The sequence below is a fragment of the Rhopilema esculentum genome, chromosome 17, assembly GCF_057945365.1.
Source record: "Rhopilema esculentum isolate cy_ngs chromosome 17, ASM5794536v1, whole genome shotgun sequence".
NCBI lineage: Eukaryota > Metazoa > Cnidaria > Scyphozoa > Rhizostomeae > Rhizostomatidae > Rhopilema > Rhopilema esculentum.
Genome location: NC_142831.1, coordinates 214,552 through 234,093, shown reverse-complemented (window position 1 = coordinate 234,093; position 19,542 = coordinate 214,552). Strand labels below are relative to the sequence as shown.

The following is a 19,542-nucleotide window of genomic DNA, read 5'->3' as shown; positions in this document are numbered from 1 at the left end:
ACATGAAGAGGTTTGCTTTGATTTTGAAAAGAAGTTGATGTTTTTATTGCAATCTTCTAGAGCAATTTGCTTTCCACACACCTGGGATTCATAACGTACAATGTTACTGAAGAAAGTGAAGTATTATGCAATTGCATGGCTACTGTTAAATTTTTTATGAAATCCGTATTTTCAAGGAGCTTTTATCGAGTTAGCCAGTCTTTTCGCACCACATGTCTTTCTGTTGCCATCCATTGTATGCAAAATTGGATTGTCAATTTCAAAACAGTTAGAAAAGACGACTTTCATAACAGTATAAGCTAAGAATGAACCCGGGACGAGTAAGCTGTGATCTGACCGTGTTCGGAATGAAACCAGATATCAGAAGAGAGAAGCAGTTATATTTTAAAGCAAAGATTGCAGACCTTTCGGTACGCTCAGTAACCGGAGACTGTTCCGCGCACGGTCTTAATTCAGAAATTCATCGATTTTGTGGAGATAGTAACGAAACTTGTTACGACTGCCTTGTAATTGCAAAAGAGGTTTTGGAAGTGTACAACAAAGAACGAATCCTGCCATCGAAACTATTTCGGCAAAAAGTGCCTATCTGCACATGTGGCGTGGATTTGAACCCGTATGAGCCAACGGTAAACAAGAAGAGAGAAAGTGAAAGTCTTGTTCTCTACCGTTTGGCTAGGAAAAAGAATTGTGGGAGGAAGAGACAGGTTGCAAAAAACGTTGCTGAAATCTGTCACAGTATGGGTTACATTAGCTTGCTCGATATGAAGTTTGAATGACGTAAATCGATAAGTATTTTGTGTTTTATTTGTTATTTTGTTATTTATGATAATGTTTGAATTAAAGTACCATAGCTAGAACAAAAGCTTATTTAGGCCAACTATTTACAAAGCCTTTATTGTATGTTGTGTGTTAGTTTATTATGGTAAAGTTTTGATGCCGTTTTGATAATACAGGGTGTTAATATCGAGTTAACTAAGGAAAGGTTTGCCCGAAAGACAAAAAAAGGTTAAAGTGTCTGCATTCCTGGAATCAACAAAACTAATTTGAGTTTTTGAAAAATGTTCGTCCTGTGTCATTTCATTTTGAAAAAAAGTTATCTATTCATTTTACATTCAATTTAACTGGAAACTGCGATGAAGCGCAGAAGATAGATGCGAGCGCAAGAAATGACATTCACCTCCAGTTACTCATTTAAGGAAACTTAGGCCGGATGATGGACTACTGCTGTCCAAAAGCTCTTGCTGATAAGGTAGGACAACGAAGATGAGCAGCTAAACATGTTTACCATTGTTTCATTGACAAATTAGCTTAAATTATTTTAATGTATCTTATCGTTGTTATTGTTAATAACTATTGTTTTCGTTTATAACCTTCTGCTTTCGTCGACTGAATTCATCAGAAACAAGAGACTGCCGACTTGTGAAGTTCTTCTACTCCCACATGCAAGTCACGAATCATTGAAGCTGCTTCTTCGATTGTCACATCTGAATTTTGCAGCAAGTCTCTGATTGCCTGGAATGCAAAACAAGGAAATTCATTGTACAGTCTTTTATAAGAATGAATTCTAGCAAAGCCCGTAAGCTTGAGAAACATTTGCAAAGCTTGTATTGTGCTGGTATGCTTCATTTCCTAAATGGCCTTCCTTATGAAGAAAAACTGGAGCAAAACTGTTAAGGAAAATTGAGGCTCGGCAATAATGAAAGTATTAAAAAACTTGGTTTTGGATATGTCATGTTTGCTGCCAATGCTACTGTTTTTGCATTAGAAAACACTTTAAAAACACTTTAGGCACTTTTAAACAATTATTTGATGATCGACTTAATCCTGAACATGAAGAAACAATGCATCCCGAAACAATGTGACGTTGCGAAAATTTGGTACGTTGTCATTTTATTCTCATGCCTTTTGCTTATTTTAATCACGTGTAACTCATGTAAATTTAGTTTAAAGCCTGATCAACACTTGTCGTAATTCGCGTAAAATCGAGGATGCCTAAAACTTAATTTTTTTAAGTTGAACCCATATTTTATTTTAAGGGGAAATCGGCGATGTTACGAACGGCTTATAAAAACACGTTTTCTCTGGTCCTATGAAGCGCAGGAGAGTCGCCGGCTTCACTGATTCTTACGATAATTAGGATACATGTGAACAAAACCTATCGACCTAAGCAGTTTTAGCATTTCTCACCTGACTAACACCAGAAAGTGTTTTTTCAGTCGTCGACCTTTTGGCGTCGGGAACATTCGATCTTGAATAAGCATGGCTGACAATTTCATGTAGATGCCCAAATGTTTGCGGAGAACCATAGTAATCCTGTATGTCAGACCTCCAGAAAGATAATCCTCTCTTGTTATGGCTAGCAATTTGGTTTTCCCTGATTCTTGACCATTGCTCCATTCCTTGAAAATCGATTCAATAATTTTTACTTGTTTGAGAGAAACGGTAGTTTATCATTCATTTACCCTGCTAGTAAATGTTAGAAACGGTGCTTTTATTATTCATTTGTTTTGTAACTTTTTTCTATTTCAATGTTATGGTTTTCAGTAACATAAGCCCTATCTGTTTTTTTTAAAAACAGTATTTCTTTCTTAATTATTTCAGCATGATGATCGCAAGGATATATTAAAAAGTACCACCATAAGGGCTTTTTTAAAGTCTAAAATTGAACACAAGCTTCTATGTTTGGAAATTTGAATGCTCTCCTCTAACCACCCTTTTGCTGGCATTCGGGCGAGAAAAAGATAGCATCTATTCGCTGTGGTAAATTGCAAACTGAAAGGAAAGTGCCGTTGGTAAAACGAACCTTGTCTTGTTACGTCATACCAATGGAACATGTCCCTGACTTCATGGGGATCCAAAGCAGTTTTGTTGGCTAGTTGAAGAAAATATGATTTCAGTTATACAGAGTTACTCCAAAGATGATTTGCTACAGGAGAGTTCTGTAACAAATACAACAAAGGAAATTGATAAAGTGAACAAAAAAACAAGCCTGGATTTCTCTCGGGTTTTCGTTATTGCTATCCTCGTATTGACAAGTTAGCTACGTATTGTGCAGTTTGCTTAGAATATGTTGAAAAATGTATTTTCGAAAAAGCACCGCATTCAGATGGTATTCAACAAGAGAGGAACAAATCGATTCTTTGCAGATAAACTCTTTTTTACCTTCAAATGTTTAAAGCATCCAGAAATACACACTTTCGTATACGAAACCCTTTTCCATCCCAGCCTTCTGACATTCTTAACTATTTCCTAATTTCAGCATTAAATCTTTCTTAACATTTTCTTAATTTGAGAGTTTTACGTTACTGAGCATGTGTCGCGTTAAGGAAGATGAAATGCCATAAACATGCTATATTTCTCCAAAAAGAACCTCAAATACATAACATCAACTATCGAAGAAAACCCATTTCTACACTTCTTCGCACCTTAGGAATTTCCTGTACGGCACATTATTGCTACCAAACGAGACAGTTCACTTTGCACGGCAATTTGCTTTGAAATTTTGAATATCTAGATTTTTTAGCTTTGCATAACGTGCTATAAAACTTTTCCAAAACATCGCGAGTATGTACCCATCACTCTCTCACCAACAAAATCACAAATATTTTTCATGGTTTGAAAGGTCTGCTGGTTAATAACCTTTCTTTCTTAGGAATGATTGTATGATTCCTTTTATTACCTTATTCTTAACATAGCAATACCAAAAATACCTACCTAAATGAGAAAGCTCTTTGAATGAATCTTCGAGGTCTGCACTAATGGCTTTCCTTTCCTCATGGAAGGCTATCTTTCCCTTTTTATAGTTCTTAACGACGTGTCTGAGCCCGGCAACAATGCTCCTGTATTCACCAACAACTTGGGAGGCACGATGGCATGGCTTTCCTAAGTAACAACCGAAAAATCCCAATCAAAAACGAAATTTTTAATCATGTCCCGTCTTCTTTGTAATATTAAAATAAATTTTTTATCGTTTAATCACCATAAGTTTCTCTCAACGATGTTCTCCCAAAATTCTAATACGATCTCGCATCTCATTCCTGAGATTGAAATTTCAGTAAAAAAGGAGACAGTGTAGATCACTAAAAAATACGTTTGATGCAAGAAAGTAACATACTTCCTGGTTGCAGTAAGACTGATCCACACCTATCGAATTGGCTAGTATGTGATACCCAGTACAGTGATTAAGGGTTCAAATTTGGAGAGATCTTAAAGGCTCTTCAAATTGTGGTACAAAGCTTATTTCTTATTCGCCAGATAGTTTTCTTAGTAAGATGGAAATCCCTGATATCGAGAAATCGCTGTCACAGAAACCGCTTTTTGCAAAACTGTTTTCCTACCTTGTATTGATTCAGGCTTGTATTTGATGGAAGATTCTGACTTCTTAACTGAAGCGAAAGGATGTGATCTTCGTGCCACGGCCCATGGAGAGTAGTGCAAAAATCCCATCATTGTCCTGTCACTTCTTGTTGTGAACATAGGCATTCTTCTTTCTGTCATTTCCAGTAACTGCTTCTCAATCGAATCATAAACTGTTTCAACATTCTTCTTTATGTGCGACTTCTTTCTTTCATCGATCTTCTTGTCAGTGCGCATCTTCTTATTGGACCGTAGAGCGCTCTTCTTTATTTCTTCAATTTGAATGTAACGAAGTTCTGCTTCTTCCATTGCTTTGTACAAACCGTCCACCTATCGCAGATCATCTTTGTTAGTATGCATTTTTTTTCTCTTATAAACATGACACAAATGCCATCACTTACACATCAAGAAATATTTTCTAAAGCAACTAAGTAGACATAGCATAGGTATTCAGACCCGATAATATTTAGAAAAGGTAAGCAATTTTAAAACTAACATTGCTGCAGGACTCTCTGACTGTGTTAAAAAGAACTGTTTATCTAAAACCAAAATATGCGTAATGTAATTTTTAAGAATCTCAAATTGCAACTGAAATTTACTACCTTTGGGAAGGAGCTTCTTAGCATTTGAACGCCAACATTCTTGAAGAATTCTCCGTTGAAGCAAATTGGGTGTAGTCCGCGATGCTGTATTACGGGGATGGCATTTAAAGTGAAATCGAGGTCGAACTCTGGGCACGGCGGGTTCAAGGTGTTCACAGATCTTTCCACTTTCAACAAACTGATTGAGGCAAGGTCGCCACTCTGTGCTTTGGCAAGAAGCTGTGTCAGCTTATCTTCAAAGTTTGTTTTCTCCTCAATCATTTCCTTTGTATCACTTGCAATTTTTTGACTTTCTTTAATGATCGATTTCACTTTGTTTAGGTTTTCGTATAGAACTTTCGCCTCCTTGTATTTGTTTAGCAAAAGCTGCAAAGAAAGTTACGTTCCTTGTAAGCTAAATTTATTATAAAGCATTCACAAAGTAATCTAACTATAATAGTTGGCAAGCACTTGTGATACAATTTTTGTTGATTCTTTTGAATTGTCTAACTTCCAGTGTCTTGCGTCCGATCATACATGAATCGATTGAATCAATGAGAAGAAAGATCATGCACAAATTGATTAGATCAGAGTAAAGGAAGATGATGCGCCAATTGGTTGAATCAGAGAAAAAGAAGGTGAACTAGCTTGTTTTGGCAAACAATAGTAACAAAAGTCACTTAGTATGGGCGCTTTTGCTGGTTTGGGGTAAATGACAAAATAGCCAATCAAATTGGAAGTTTTGAACAGACACCTTATGAGCAGAGAGACGCCAGTAATAGGCCACAGCGGGATCGTGTGGCTGTAGTTCTCAAATACGTTAAAATTAAGCAGTCACAAATTATAATAAAACTTGAGAACATAAGCAATAATCACGTATCTTAAACACGAAGCAAGCTGTAGTGTAAATAAGAGAGCAGTGAAATATGAAAAGTAATTCTTTATAATTAGGAAAGTATTTAGTATTCTTTAATAGATAGCACACCCTGTTCTCTTTTATTTTGAGCATTGCACTATTGGAGGCTGCCAGCTTCTTTGCTTCACATTTAAGCATGCAAATCACATTTACAACTTTCTCCTTTGCTTCATTCCAAGACAAACACTTCATATTTCGTCCTCCTGTTGACTGCACACAATCTTCTTTCCATTCTAATCCTCCCAAAGGTACTGGAAATAAAAGCATATTATGTTAGCTTGCTACTAGCAAGACTAAAGTAATTCTAGGAACGGAAGTGGCTCACTGAACAATTGCATTTAATTATGCAGACATTCATACAGAGTATGAGAGCAAAATTTAGAAAGAAAGGACGAACTCAAAACTCATACCAGTTTTGCAGGTGGAAATACAGTCGTCGTAAATAGCAAATACTGCTTGATCAACTTGCTCATTGTTCCTTTCGATCGTTTCTTTGTTGTTTATCATTTCTTGATTACTTTGTTTAATCTGGCTATCGTAATCGTTGTACAATTCATTCGTTGCATCCAAAACTGCCTGGGCCTTTTTCTTGCTTTCAACTGATTCCTTTTGCACTTTTTTTAAAGCTTCCTTGATATCATCACCCGCACGAGTTGCTGCGTGTTGCGTCAAATCTAACTTGTACTAAAACAAAATGGCTCAATTTACTTGCTTGCATTTATGCTGGTGATTGATGCATAACTTGTGTCAAGATTAAACTAGGCCTTTTTGCTTCTTGCTCAACTAAGACTTTTAGATATATAGTCTTTAAAAGAATTCTTGCATCACAATCCCCCTATGGTTGCTTCCTGCCATTGTTTTAAGAATCTCAATCTAGTTTATATTAAGTTAACCTCATTTTAGCTATAAAGTAAACTTTATTTTAGCAAAGATATTTTCAAAGCTAATCTAACTACACTGCTATTCCTGAGATAACTGCTGAAAAGTTTATTCAGGTTTGTAATTGACGTTGGTATGTGAAAAGTTTTGCTTGAGGGGGTATCGCATCCTAAGAGCATTGTTATAAGCCTCAAAACACATTTCATTCACCATTAAAGCATAACCAATGTAAACATATGAAATATATTCTCAAACTCATCGATGTTTTGAGAATATTTGCTGTATTTCTCGGCTGATATTCATTTCAGTAATTGAGGTGATATTAAGCATAATACTATTAAGCATCATTGATAGAGCAGCCTAGAAACGATTTCTGAAACTTTGCACTAAAATTGAGCCAAAGAATCGCTAAAGCCTGAGTACACAATAAATGTTCTTTGAGCTGCGTGAACACATATCAAAACAAGAGAGGAAAAGGAGGAATACGCTTAACAAGCCTATCATTTTGTAGTAGCCTCTGGAAGCTAAAAACTTAGTTTGAAATGATTCGTTGGCCTCATTTAGCCTGCCATAGCTTTTTTGCCATCCTTGTGTTTACTTGCTTGTATTGTCTATTCAATCAAAGTGCTAAAATATTAGCACAAAAATGGAAACGGTGTCGCTGGAAATATATGGAAAAGAAGGTCTGGTGGAATTGTTAAACCGGTCCAAAACTTTGATTCCAGAAATTAAAACGGCAATCTTTAACCAATTTTTTTGGCCTTTGCTGTGCGGTCGATTTTCTTTGAAGCACATTAATTTGATAAAAGAAAATGCAGCGTGTAGACGAAATGAAAGACATAATCATGCGATGCAACATATATATTTAGATGGAAATGCAGCATTTTTAAAAAGCAGCAAGAATTGAAATTTTTCTTACCGTGATGTCCATATCCATTGGTAAACCTTCTCCTTCTCCTGATAGATAGACTGTGACGTCATCAATTTCGTTTAGGAATTTACCAGTCAGCTGTGTAGAATAAGCGGTTCTTTTTCCCTTTTGTTCAGAAGACATGACAAAAGGACCCTCGAGTCCAAAAACCTCCCCATATCCCTCAATTCTTTGTGTTCCACCCCCTTGGGAAATCTCGACTATTAGCCTTGGTCCCACTGCAACCTCATCCTTTTTTCGATACAATTTCAACGTCTTCTGAACTTTTGCAGGTTCTCCTCTCTTCTTTCCAAGTTTTTTCTGTCCAAATTCCATTGGCTTCAATTGAACAGTGCATTTTAGGCCTAGAGATTCGGTCAGCTTACATCTTGTGTCAAAGATATTCCCACTTTTCAATGTAAGTTTACCAATAAAAAAGAATCCTTTTTTGATTTTGAAGTCTCCTTCTGGTACTTCCCAAGCTAGAAGAATGCAGAATAATGTCAATGGAAATGAAATCAATATGGGTACAATTAACATAAAGCTGATTGTAGAAACCATAAGAAAAAATAGCTAATTTATCAGAAAAAAGGATTGTAGACAGCAAGGGATTCCATATCATTAGGGCCACTGAATGAGTGATAATTTCTTTGGAAAACACAAAATGGAATTGAGTCAGTAAAAACATAAAGACTCAACGGTTGCGCAACGGTCACGTAACATTCATACAATATCCACGAACGGTCGCACAATTGATAAATCACCTAATAATAGGTTTATGTTTTCTGCATTTTGAATCTGCTGTTAAGCTCAGTAACCAAAGATAAATACAATCACATAAATACATCGTAGCAAGCGGAGAACGTTTCGCAGGCTAGAACAGAATATTTGTAGGCTTTTGCTGACCAATTGGATTAAATTCAAGCTTTTTAGAGATAGACGGTTGATTTAGCATTTCGCAAAATTTTCACTAATAAATAATTACGGAATGGTACGAGGTATTTGTTGTTTCCATTAGTATTATTATTTGTTTTAAAATTTCACCTGCCAATCACTAATTCAGGACAATGTGGGCATTGCTAGCTGAAAAATTTCAATCAGATATTACTAGAAAGCATCACGAACTGATCAGAAACTCACATTCATCGAGAGAGTTGTATGCAGCGATTACTTTATGATCGAACTTTGCACCCTTTATTAGGGTTTCTGGCTCACTAGCGATCCCGAATGCACGCAGAACATTTTTAAGTTTAGGCCCGTCTCTTACTGCATACAGCTGGTAATAGGGATTTTTGGCCAGTCCAACGTACTGTCTTGAATTCTCGCCACCTGGAAATTCCATCCTGTATTCTTCTACACTTCCAATATGTAATCTTGACCTAAATTCTAATGCAAAAAAAGCAAGAAATTGCTTTCAGTAACAATGAAGAATATGCAAAGTAGAATAGTATAGTGATAATATGTGAAAGTCATGAATGTAGTAAAATTGAAAAAGAAGAAAGCACAATTTCTTACCGACATGCTCAAGAAAATTAGTTGGGATATCGTAAAGGATACGGAGTGGGCGCATGGCAATGTATGGTACGTCAAACAGCTTGGCAGAGCCCCTTTCGCCAACGACCTTAAGAACCAGATTGTTTGAGCCATCAAGGACGATCTTTGCTAAAAATCAAGTATAATCATAAAATACGAATGAATGTTAGTTAAAGAATGCATTCAACTGGAACTTCAAATAGCTTGAGGCTCTTAGTAAGCAAGTCAAATTCTCAGTTCTTGAATAAAAGTAGTGGAAATTTAAAAGGCTTTAATTTTTCATTCCTTTTCTATTTGCTTAGTTGCAAAAAAGTCGATAAATTAGCAAATTATGTGAATCTCACACCTCCTGGAAACATCTCATCATAACGGGTGAAGTGGAGGTTTCCTTCAATAGCAAGTCTGTCTCCATGTGGCGAGGTTTCGATACTTAGTTCCATTCGGTTCATGTTCACTCTATCTCCGAGCTTCATGCGCCCTTCACTCAAAGTCGCCTCCAAAAACGTTCTATGTGGACGCATGAAACCTCTTAATAGGACCGATAGCTTATCTCCATATCGAGTCTTGAGAAATTCGCAAAATTGTACTTTCTTGTCATCAGTTCCACAGACTGACAAGTCAAGGTCTTTACACACTATGCCAATTCCATTGTCAAAAGCTTAATGAAGACAAAAAAAAGTCCATTAGCATCACTAAAGATCAAACGAAAACGACAAACAATTTCAGGAAGGATTCACTGCAAAAACTAAACGGCATTGTTATATAGGCATATAATATTATTTTTCAACTTTGATGAGGGGATAAATTGTAAGAAAAGCCAAACTCAGTGTATCGTGCCAATTTATAATACTAATCATCGTGGAAAAGTTGTTCTGAGTAACATATTTTGACGTGTCCTGTCTTGAAGTATTGGCTACGTCTTACTACGTGGCTCTAACAAATAATTAATGTTACAGAAATGCTCTAAGTTTCAGGTACTCACGTGCAGGCAAGATTGACAGGTTCCTATGTTTCTCACATTACGTATGAACATTCTAACGATAGGATTTCTTGTGAATACTTACTTGGATATTTATCAGCAGCATTAAAAAATTCTTTTTCAAACTCGAACTCTGTTTTTTCCTTCTTGAAAATATATGCTATCAAAGAAAAGTAAAAAGACATGGAAGAATGAAACATGCTTTGTAGAAAACATACAGATATACTGCTTCTTACACTACATTTCATTAACTATATTAGCAAAAAAACCCATTGATACCACTAAATGCACGGTAGAGCTGAAACTCATCATGCTAAAGTACTTTTTTCCTTTACTCCTCAGGTTACGTTTAAACGTAGGATAATGTCCTAAGGTAAGCAAATATCAAAATCCAGATGCAGACACAAAGTGACGCGAGAGAAAGTAAACGTTTGATTGGTTATCTGTTTTTAACCAATCACAGTCGTTAATCTTTCACCAAGTTGAGGGGCCAATAGAGATCTCTTTCTGCCTACACAAGTTGAAAACCTTTGTATTGATGTATCCAGATTCCAAAACGCCAAATGAAAAGATGACTTCGCTTGCCTAATGGTCTTATAATTGCTTTTGAAAAAGAGCTGTGACAGTTGAGCGTTTAAGCTAGATTTGAAAGTTAAATCAAACCGATGATAACTTATAAATACTTTAAAACATTTACTTGTTGAAGAACATGTGATCCATGTAGACTGCATAGTTTGGTTTTCATATAAAGTGTTGACAATCTTATTCAGTGGAATGTTTATCCATTCGACGCCAACTTTCATGCCAAAACCTTCTTCTGGTTTTGTGTACAAGATAACTTCAACATCAGGCTTCTGGGAATCGGGAGCTATGCCAAAATCTGCTTTTCCTTTAAGTCTGTGAAGGAAACAGTTGATGTCTTTGCTATTATAACAAGCTGAATTTATGAATATCAAAACAAACTGTTTTTGGTTAATGGGTGCCTTGCAAAAGGAAAGTTGAATGTAAGTTTTTATTTTCCTTTTTTCTTTTGAACAGTAAAATAATTAAAAACAACTCAACTCATCTATAGCAGTCAAAGAATCCGATTAAAAAGGTCCTAATTGATAGCTCAAATTTGCTGCATCACAGAAAATAAATGTTCATGTTGTTAGAAGGGAAGGGAATGACATTTATAAAACAAACCTCAGAAACTGGGGTACTTCAAAATGGGCATGAAAGAACATTTGGAAAACGTCAAAGTTGTACGAAATGTTGAAAGCATTAACATAATCTGGAGGCAAATAATCAGCTTTGGTACGATTTCGGATGGTGGCCATGTTGTATACTTCTGAGTCTGCACGTACAACTGTGGCAGTCTCAGTAGTCTTTATTTCAATATCAACCAGTTCCTCTGGAAAAATGAAAATTTCTCTTCATGATTTCATTAATGGATTTTGTTGTCTTGCAGTCACACATGATCAAATGCATATCTTATAAATCGCAAAATATCATTCATCATTCCGTGGCTATCCGTTTATGCTACGTTGATTTAATACAGGTATCATATCATTAACGGTAGCATGTCATCATGCAATGATTATACATTTACCCCCTAGTAAATTCAATGCAGTTCAAGTCAATTCAATATTACCTACATAAAAACTTAGATCTATATATCATTGCCGTTATTTTGTTTTTTAAGTTGCATTAAAAATAAAGGATTCTGCTAGAAATTTTAGACAATACCCCCTTCCTAAAGTTTGATGATGTCATCAATGCTGACAATACGTACCCAGGATGACTTCTTTGCCTTTTCCACTTAGCGTCCATTTCCCATAACCTCCATCATCTTCTTGCATAGACACAAGAATGATTGTGCTGTTTAGCAAAGTCAACAATCCGTTGTCAAGAACAGGTACTGGTTGTGTCAGGTTGAAGCTTATTCGGACACCCTTATCATTCTTGTCAAAATCCAAATTGTCAAATGCAGCTTTCGTTTCTCGATTTATTGCCAATCGATTAATTCCTCTCTTTTCCCAACCAAATCCCGCGATTTCCTTCACTGTCGTTTCTACCCTTTCTGGAGTAACCCATTTTATCTGTTCCTTTTCTATTCTTGCACGGAATAAAATTTTCTCCAGTTTCTAGGTTAAAAATAGTAAAATTAGAATAACAAAAATACTGCGAATTGATTTTGATACTATACCTACTGTAAGTAAACATATATTATGTTAATGGTTGCCTTTTAATTATATCAAAAAGCAGTGTTATTTTTGAGTGCACAAAATTGTATTTTCTTTTAGATATTGTACTAAATAAGAAATGTTTGGTCTTAGAATGAAATGATTCACTCATTAGAATAATATGGAGCATGCTAATGAGAGAATGAAGTTCTAAAGCATTCCAAACATGAAATGCAGCATTATAAGAAATGTTCCTTATTTCAAATATGAAGTAGCTTATCTAATTTCACGAAATAAAAACATTTATAGAACCTTTCCGTTTTCATCCTTGATATCTGGAATTGTATTTTGTGAGAAATGGATGAGCCGCAGACCCGGTTCAATAAGGTCAATTCCTTTCTTAGGACTAAATTTCTCGACTTCATTGCGCATACTCTCGGTATTGATGAAAGAGAACGTCCTGGTGGAAGCCACAAGGCAGAAATCTCTTCTTCCTTCGATGATGTTAATGCTTGCTGGTATTGATTGTCCTGTCATTTTGAAGATTATGTCACTGATAGATTTTTGGCGATAATCAGCAAAGATTGCGACGGATGGGGTGTCAAAAACCTCTTCCACCTCGCTGGAATCCGCTTTTTTGAAATCTTGCACGATGATATAGAGTGCATGGGCCTCTTTAAGAAGAGCAGGGGCTGGAACTGTTCCTTTACATATTATTTCAAATCCTTGGCCTGCAAAAGATTTTAATATGCTGTAGAATCAAAGTGCTTGCTCAAAATACTTGACAAAATACTAATTCATCGAAAACACAAACTTGAGTTGTGCTTAAAATGCCTGGCAAATCACTGTAGCAATAAGACTTTTGCAAAACCTTGCATAAATTTTAAAGGAATGAAATTTCTCAGTGTTAAAAGACATCTTAGTAAAAGTAGACATATCTAGAAGAAAAATTATTTCAACTAAACTATACCATCAGTAGTTTTTTCCAAACAGAGATAAAGATTACTTCCTTTTCAAACAATAAATCATTTTCGACCAAAATTGAAGCAAACCTGGAGCGAAGAGTCCTTTAATTTCCGGTTGTTGAAAGTTGATTGAATTAATGCCGAGCCTTGATTTCTCAGGCTCCATTCCCGCAAGAACGCCTGGCTTTGGTTGCCCAGAGTCAGAGATAGGCTGCAGTTCGTCAGCATTCGTGCCAAATTTGGCCAAAAAATCTGTGACAGAAACACTTGCCATTGGCATAGCTATCTCAAATTCAGCTTTGTCAATTGGCTTCGAGAAGGTACAGCTAACCTGATGATCATTGCCTGTCAAAAAACAAGTCAGCTAATGAAATCGACATTGGCATTATCAGTTGAATTAATAAAGAATGAAGTCAAACGTTATTTTAAAAGCATGAAAAGGGCACGTGTAGATAGGTTTCCAAAATGGCTTTGAAAAGCAACAATTTGAAACATACTTATACTTTTCGTTTGCCACTCTCCAGAGGCTAAAACCAGTGCCCAATCAGTGTCGCTTGCCTATTTAAAACATTACCAATGGAGTCCCCCAATTGAGACAAACTCTTTCTGTCTACACTATAGAGTTTTTTATTTTTATTTAGATACAATTAAAAACTGCTTAATGAAACGACAATCAGGCTTTACCGAAAACCTGAGGCATGTCGAAAAAATATTGTTTTTTGCACTCTGGGTACTCCAGTAAATGCTGCCAGATGGCAGAACAACATGTATTAGTTGTTCTTAATCTGCACAACAAAGATGGCTTTTCTCTAATGTTGAGAAGGGACATTCTATCTCCCAGTCTTTGGGTTGTGCATCCTACGTAGCCAGAATCGCACTTGCACTTTCACTCATAAGTAAGGAAACTCTTTCGGGTGGTGAGAACGCAATCCACCACAGGGTGTATGTATTTTCTAGCTTAGTGGTTTCGGTCAATGTTCTGACGTTTTATACTCTAAAAAGGGTAAGACTAAAAGCGTAAGCACGTTCCAAAAGGCTTGCTTTCTTCAAAGCCATTTTGAATTTTTGTACCAAAAATAAATAGCCTGAAAAAGGAAATTCAAAGAAAGCACAAGAAAAGATTGTTTGTCAACATATTCCAAGAAGGCTTGAGTTTTTGGTATGCTAAACGACATAGATAGGTGAATATACGGTCGGTACACAACGACTTTGGTACGAACCAACAGATGTTTTGCCAGCAACTTCAATTCTCATTCTTTCCAGTGTGATGTCACTGTCGGTGTGTTTCCATCCAACCACAAAAGTGCTTTCAGCAGCCAGCACTAAATACCTTGATGCAATTTCGTACGATTCTTTCGCTTTCAATTTGAACTGCACATCATTCTTTCCACTGCAGGTATCAAATGCTAATTCATCGACGTATAACTTCTCTGGTATTACGAAGTTCTTTGTAATCTAAAATAATTTTGAAAAAGGAAAAACCAACTGATTATCAAAGCGGTAAGACAGGAATAATAAATTAGATGCTGTTTGAAAACATGGCAAGCATTTTTTGTAAATTACCATACTATTCAACTTTTTATGACAAAACGTTTCGTACTTTTTAAATTGAACCATACTCAGAGAAGTGCAGAGAAGTGCAGAGAAGTGCAGAGAAGTGCAGAGAAGTGCAGAGAAGTGCAGAGAAGTGCAGAGAAGTGCAGAGAAGTGCAGAGAAGTGCAGAGAAGTGCAGAGAAGTGCAGAGAAGTGCAGAGAAGTGCAGAGAAGTGCAGAGAAGTGCAGAGAAGTGCAGAGAAGTGCAGAGAAGTGCAGAGAAGTGCAGAGAAGTGCAGAGAAGTGCAGAGAAGTGCAGAGAAGTGCAGAGAAGTGCAGAGAAGTGCAGAGAAGTGCAGAGAAGTGCAGAGAAGTGCAGAGAAGTGCAGAGAAGTGCAGAGAAGTGCAGAGAAGTGCAGAGAAGTGCAGAGAAGTGCAGACAAACGCAGAGCAACGCAAAGCAACGCAGAGCAACGCAGAGCAACGCAGAGCAACGCAGAGCAACGCAGAGCAACGCAGAGCAACGCAGAGCAACGCAGAGCAACGCAGAGCAACGCAGAGCAACGCAGAGCAACGCAGAGCAACGCAGAGCAACGCAGAGCAACGCAGAGCAACGCAGAGCAACGCAGAGCAACGCAGAGCAACGCAGAGCAACGCAGAGCAACGCAGAGCAACGCAGAGCAACGCAGAGCAACGCAAAGCAACGCAGAGCAACGCAGAGCAACGCAGAGCAACGCAGAGAAATGTATAGAAATGTATAGAAATGTATAGAAATGTATAGAAATGTATAGAAATGTATAGAAATGTATAGAAATGTATAGAAATGTATAGAAATGTATAGAAATGTAGAGAAAGAGCAAGCTGTTGGAACTGGGTCTTGAACAATGATGACAACTGTCACTGCTGAGTCAAGATAACGTACTTCTACTCAAATTAAGATCTCAGTAAACAACTTACTTTGCTCAAGGTAATACCAGAAAAGAGTTGGCCAACTGTGTGATCAAAGGAGCAGAGGCCTGCTACTTTTGTGTACTTTACATTGCAGCCATTTTTCACGCCATCAAATTCACAATCTGAGCTTCCGATTTTCAGTTTTGATGGGCTGCTTTCTTTCAAACTCTCGAAATTAGCTGCAAAATGCAAATATTATCAGAAAAGTGACTATAGACTACTACAGCTTGTGCTGTTAGTCTTTCAATTTTTCATTCTTGCTATGTTCGAAGTAAGAATGAAGATTTCCAAGATTGGAATCAGCGAAAATACAAACAATTCAGTGAATGTTTCCATTTCGATCTCAAATCTGATGCAATTTTAATATTTTTGTTCTTGGTTTTGCATGCAGTTTTAATTCAAAACAAAGTTACTTAATTTGTTGCATGTCATTAACAGTAACGGCACTGACTATTAAAATGTTGATTGCAAAAACTGAATTATAAAAAAATCTTAATCCTTGCATGAAAATAACCAAATATCGAAAGTGGATCCAAACAAAAATGCCATTGGTTAAGATAATACTGAGTTGTGATGCGTTGTGCAATTTGATAGCTTCTCTATCCTGAAAAGGAATCTGTCTTCAAAAATAAAATGAAAAGGAAAACTAATATTTAGCAAAGAGAAGCTAATTTTTATCCCTGGCACTCGAGTCTGAATATTTCCTGTTGCTAGTTTTGGCCGATGGCTAAGAGTGCCACTTTTTCACTTGAATTCTTTCTAGACAGAATATAGAGCAAAAAATAAAAGCTAACTTCGGGAAAATAATCCAGGAAAATTGCTACCTTGAAATAAAAATGGTATATAAAATATATGATATTTGATAATGAAAATCGACTGTTTCTGAGTTGGGTTTTTAATGACGGAATTGACGACGTTTTAAAGCAAACGTATTTCAGGAAAACGATCATCTCATGAGCTTGATGACAAACATTACTGTTAACCAGACTGCCATAAAATGCTCGATGCCATTTAGGTAGAATTGTGCATGCCTTTGGTGTATAAAACAGGACAGTTCTAAATTACTACTACGAGTTTCACGCTTCATGCGATAATCAGGTAACGTAATGAACTAGATTTATATTTAAGAATACAAAATAGTCACCTTGTCCATTTGTAGTTGTTACTCCAATAGCCAATACTAAATATATAAATAGTGATTTGGCCATGCTGTTCCAGCTTCCTAAGGAATATCAAATAACATACATATTTACTGCAAACTACAACGGTACTATAACTTTCAAGAATACCCTACCTAAATAGCTATTGGGTAGCTTTATTTCTCTATATTTGAAAATAAAACAAATTTCAAATCACAAACATTAATTTATGCTGCCAAGTTAATTCATTGTCAAAAATACTGATTTCAATTGGTAGAACAAACAGGAACTGTAACTAATAAAACAAAAAAGGGAAAGCAAGAAATATCATAAAATTTCATTCTTTTTCTTTGGACAAGAAAGAGGGCAGATGTCTTCTCATAAAGCTATTTATGTTATTTTATTTTGGAAAGGATACAGATCTTGTCAAAAGTGCAACCTTTGTTGCAATGCAATCAAGATTATTTCTCGGCTTTTGGGGTCTCAGTTAGTCTTGAGCTTCGTATATTTTTTTACGGAGCGCTTAGATGGTACACGAGGTGTACATTTTGACTGCCTTTTGAATGAATGGTGACAACATGCAATTAAAAAATGGCCAGTCTCGCATTAGCGCAAGGTGGTGGTAGACCGACTGTCAGACTTATGTTGGTAGGCACAGTTGGCATACTCATTCATTGAAGTTCAGAAACATGAGTTATAGAAGAAAATTGCAATTGACTGCGTTGGAAATCATTGTAATCGGTTTCAAATTGATGTTTCAAATTCAATTCAAAAGGAAATGAAAAACGTTATACAAAAAGTAAATTGTAAAGTAGCTGCAATGTAATTATGAAATCGAATGAAAAAAGAAACGGAAATTTATGGTGCTTTTTAGAAACAATCGTTTGTTTAGCAAAATTAGGCAAAATATCAGGCTCTTCTTTGCAATTTTGTTTGCTTGAAGAATAGAAAAACATCATCGTTATAAAAATAATTTTTTGTGACAGACACGAGGTTGTCAAATCGGCGGATATTCTTTCAGTTGATAAGCATCCATGAATCTCCCTTTCAAGAAAATGCTATAAAGTTGGGCAATGATTGGACTGAATAACGATAACTCTCAAACGCTCTCAAGAGAATGCTCTCAATTTCAGACTGCTTTCATGCTAAAAAGCGATAGAAGTCATGTTAGGTCAAAACAAATAGATATTCCACTATTTCATAAATAGATTAACCAAAATATGACTAACAGGTAATCCACTTTTTTCCTAAGCTGGGCGTAGTGACATTCAAGATCTAATGAATCTCTCATTTTTGTTCAACAGCAAGACCTCTGTTCATGAAGCATTTATCAAATCGTTTCTGTAACTAATATACAAGCGTTGAGATCCTTACCTGATACAGCGGCTGTCAAAAAGCGAAAGCACGGATTGAGAACCAGACAGTTTCACTTCAAGACTGAAAAGCTTAAGTTGTTTGTCTGCTTGTCGTTTGTTTGTGTGCGTGTGCCTACAGTACCAAAAGGTCTTGCACTTGGAATCCTAAGTGCTTGCTACTTTATCGCCTGTTTGATCTTCCACGGTCTACTGGGTACAGCACTTTAATCCAAAATTTCCTCCAGGAGCAAGAGAAGCAGACTTGATAATCAATATGATGTGGCTATAAATTTAGCCCTCAAATCTAAAAAACTTGTAGATCTGTGGGAAATAATAAAATAGAGCATTCATTAAGAAATGGAAATCTTATCTTAAACAGCTCAACTGAAAATGATCTTTTGAATAGATACCTTGTCTGTGACCTTCAAACGGGTATTGACTTTGCTGGTATACAACATGAACAATGAGGTTGAAATTAATGAATTCAGACTCAAATTAACAAAGCCTGAAATGCGGTAAAAGGTATTGTTTTCAGGTTGCAAATATTACATCAAGTTATTACATCAAGTTACGATCCATGTTTGACTAAGAACAAAGCCAATCACTGTTTCCAATAAAAACTTTCGAGTCTTTCGTTTTATTCGAAATTCCAAAATGGATAAATCAGATATTTTCATCGATCTCATCTGATTTATTCAAGTATTCCTTTTTCTGATTAAACCTCTAACATCACCCTTGAGTATAAAGCAATCAAACACCCGAAGTCGTTAAGCATCTAGCAGTGTGCTATATGTTAAATCGTTATGCACCTTTATATCTAGCAAATCATGGTTTTTTTCCTCAAATCAAATCTCCTTAAATCAAATTTCAAAGGCTATTTCTTAATTCGTTGTTCAATAACAAGCATACTGCTAGCGTTTATATTTTGTACGGTGGAGAGGGAAATGCCAAATATTCTGACTTTGAGATTTTCAAAATTCTAGATGTACGATAATAGATGCACACTGGTAAAAACAATTAATGAAGAGGTAAAGTAAACCCGTTTGCTTGAAGATGCGTCTAAGGAAGTGCGATTCATGTTCTCAAACAACAGGTTTTTATGAGAACAAAGCTACTGGTGATCAGTGCACCAGCTATTTATCGCAGTAACATTCTTTCAAACAACATTTCATGATTTGACGAGTAAAGAAAGCTTTTCGTCTATTGCTTTGGGTAGTAGAGGGACAAAAGTATCACCAAAGCCAGATCTTTTCTTAAAAAGAAGAACGTAAAAAGTTTT

The 19,542-nt window shown here is 36.2% G+C and overlaps 1 protein-coding gene across 1 annotated transcript; it reads right to left on the bottom strand.

Annotated features, from left to right (window-relative positions):
* Positions 1-1,272: 1,272 nt before the first annotated feature.
* On the bottom strand, positions 1,273-18,644 carry LOC148958120 (uncharacterized). The gene is made up of 22 exons (XM_089113499.1): positions 18,283-18,644; positions 16,914-16,991; positions 15,776-15,948; positions 14,505-14,739; positions 13,372-13,629; positions 12,632-13,050; positions 11,929-12,280; positions 11,340-11,547; positions 10,852-11,051; positions 10,240-10,314; positions 9,522-9,833; positions 9,158-9,304; positions 8,783-9,028; positions 7,652-8,124; positions 6,264-6,537; positions 5,923-6,104; positions 4,959-5,324; positions 4,338-4,686; positions 3,715-3,882; positions 2,804-2,872; positions 2,188-2,399; positions 1,273-1,512 (listed from the first exon to the last, which is right to left on the bottom strand). Exons 2-22 carry the CDS (start codon positions 16,975-16,977, stop codon positions 1,396-1,398), a joined length of 4,899 nt encoding a protein of 1,632 aa, XP_088969625.1. The 5' UTR covers positions 16,978-16,991; positions 18,283-18,644; the 3' UTR covers positions 1,273-1,395.
* Positions 18,645-19,542: the final 898 nt, after the last annotated feature.

Excerpts from the sequence above, each read along its gene's own strand:
- LOC148958120 (XM_089113499.1), bottom strand. The coding sequence starts at position 16,977 with ATGGCCAAATCACTATTTATATATTTAGTATTGGCTATTGGAGTAACA. Across the intron at positions 9,834-10,239 it reads TGCTGCTGATAAATATCCAA|CTTTTGACAATGGAATTGGC; the intron begins GTAAGTATTCAC and ends GTCTTCATTAAG. Across the intron at positions 9,029-9,157 it reads TAATTTTCTTGAGCATGTCG|AATTTAGGTCAAGATTACAT; the intron begins GTAAGAAATTGT and ends TTTTTGCATTAG.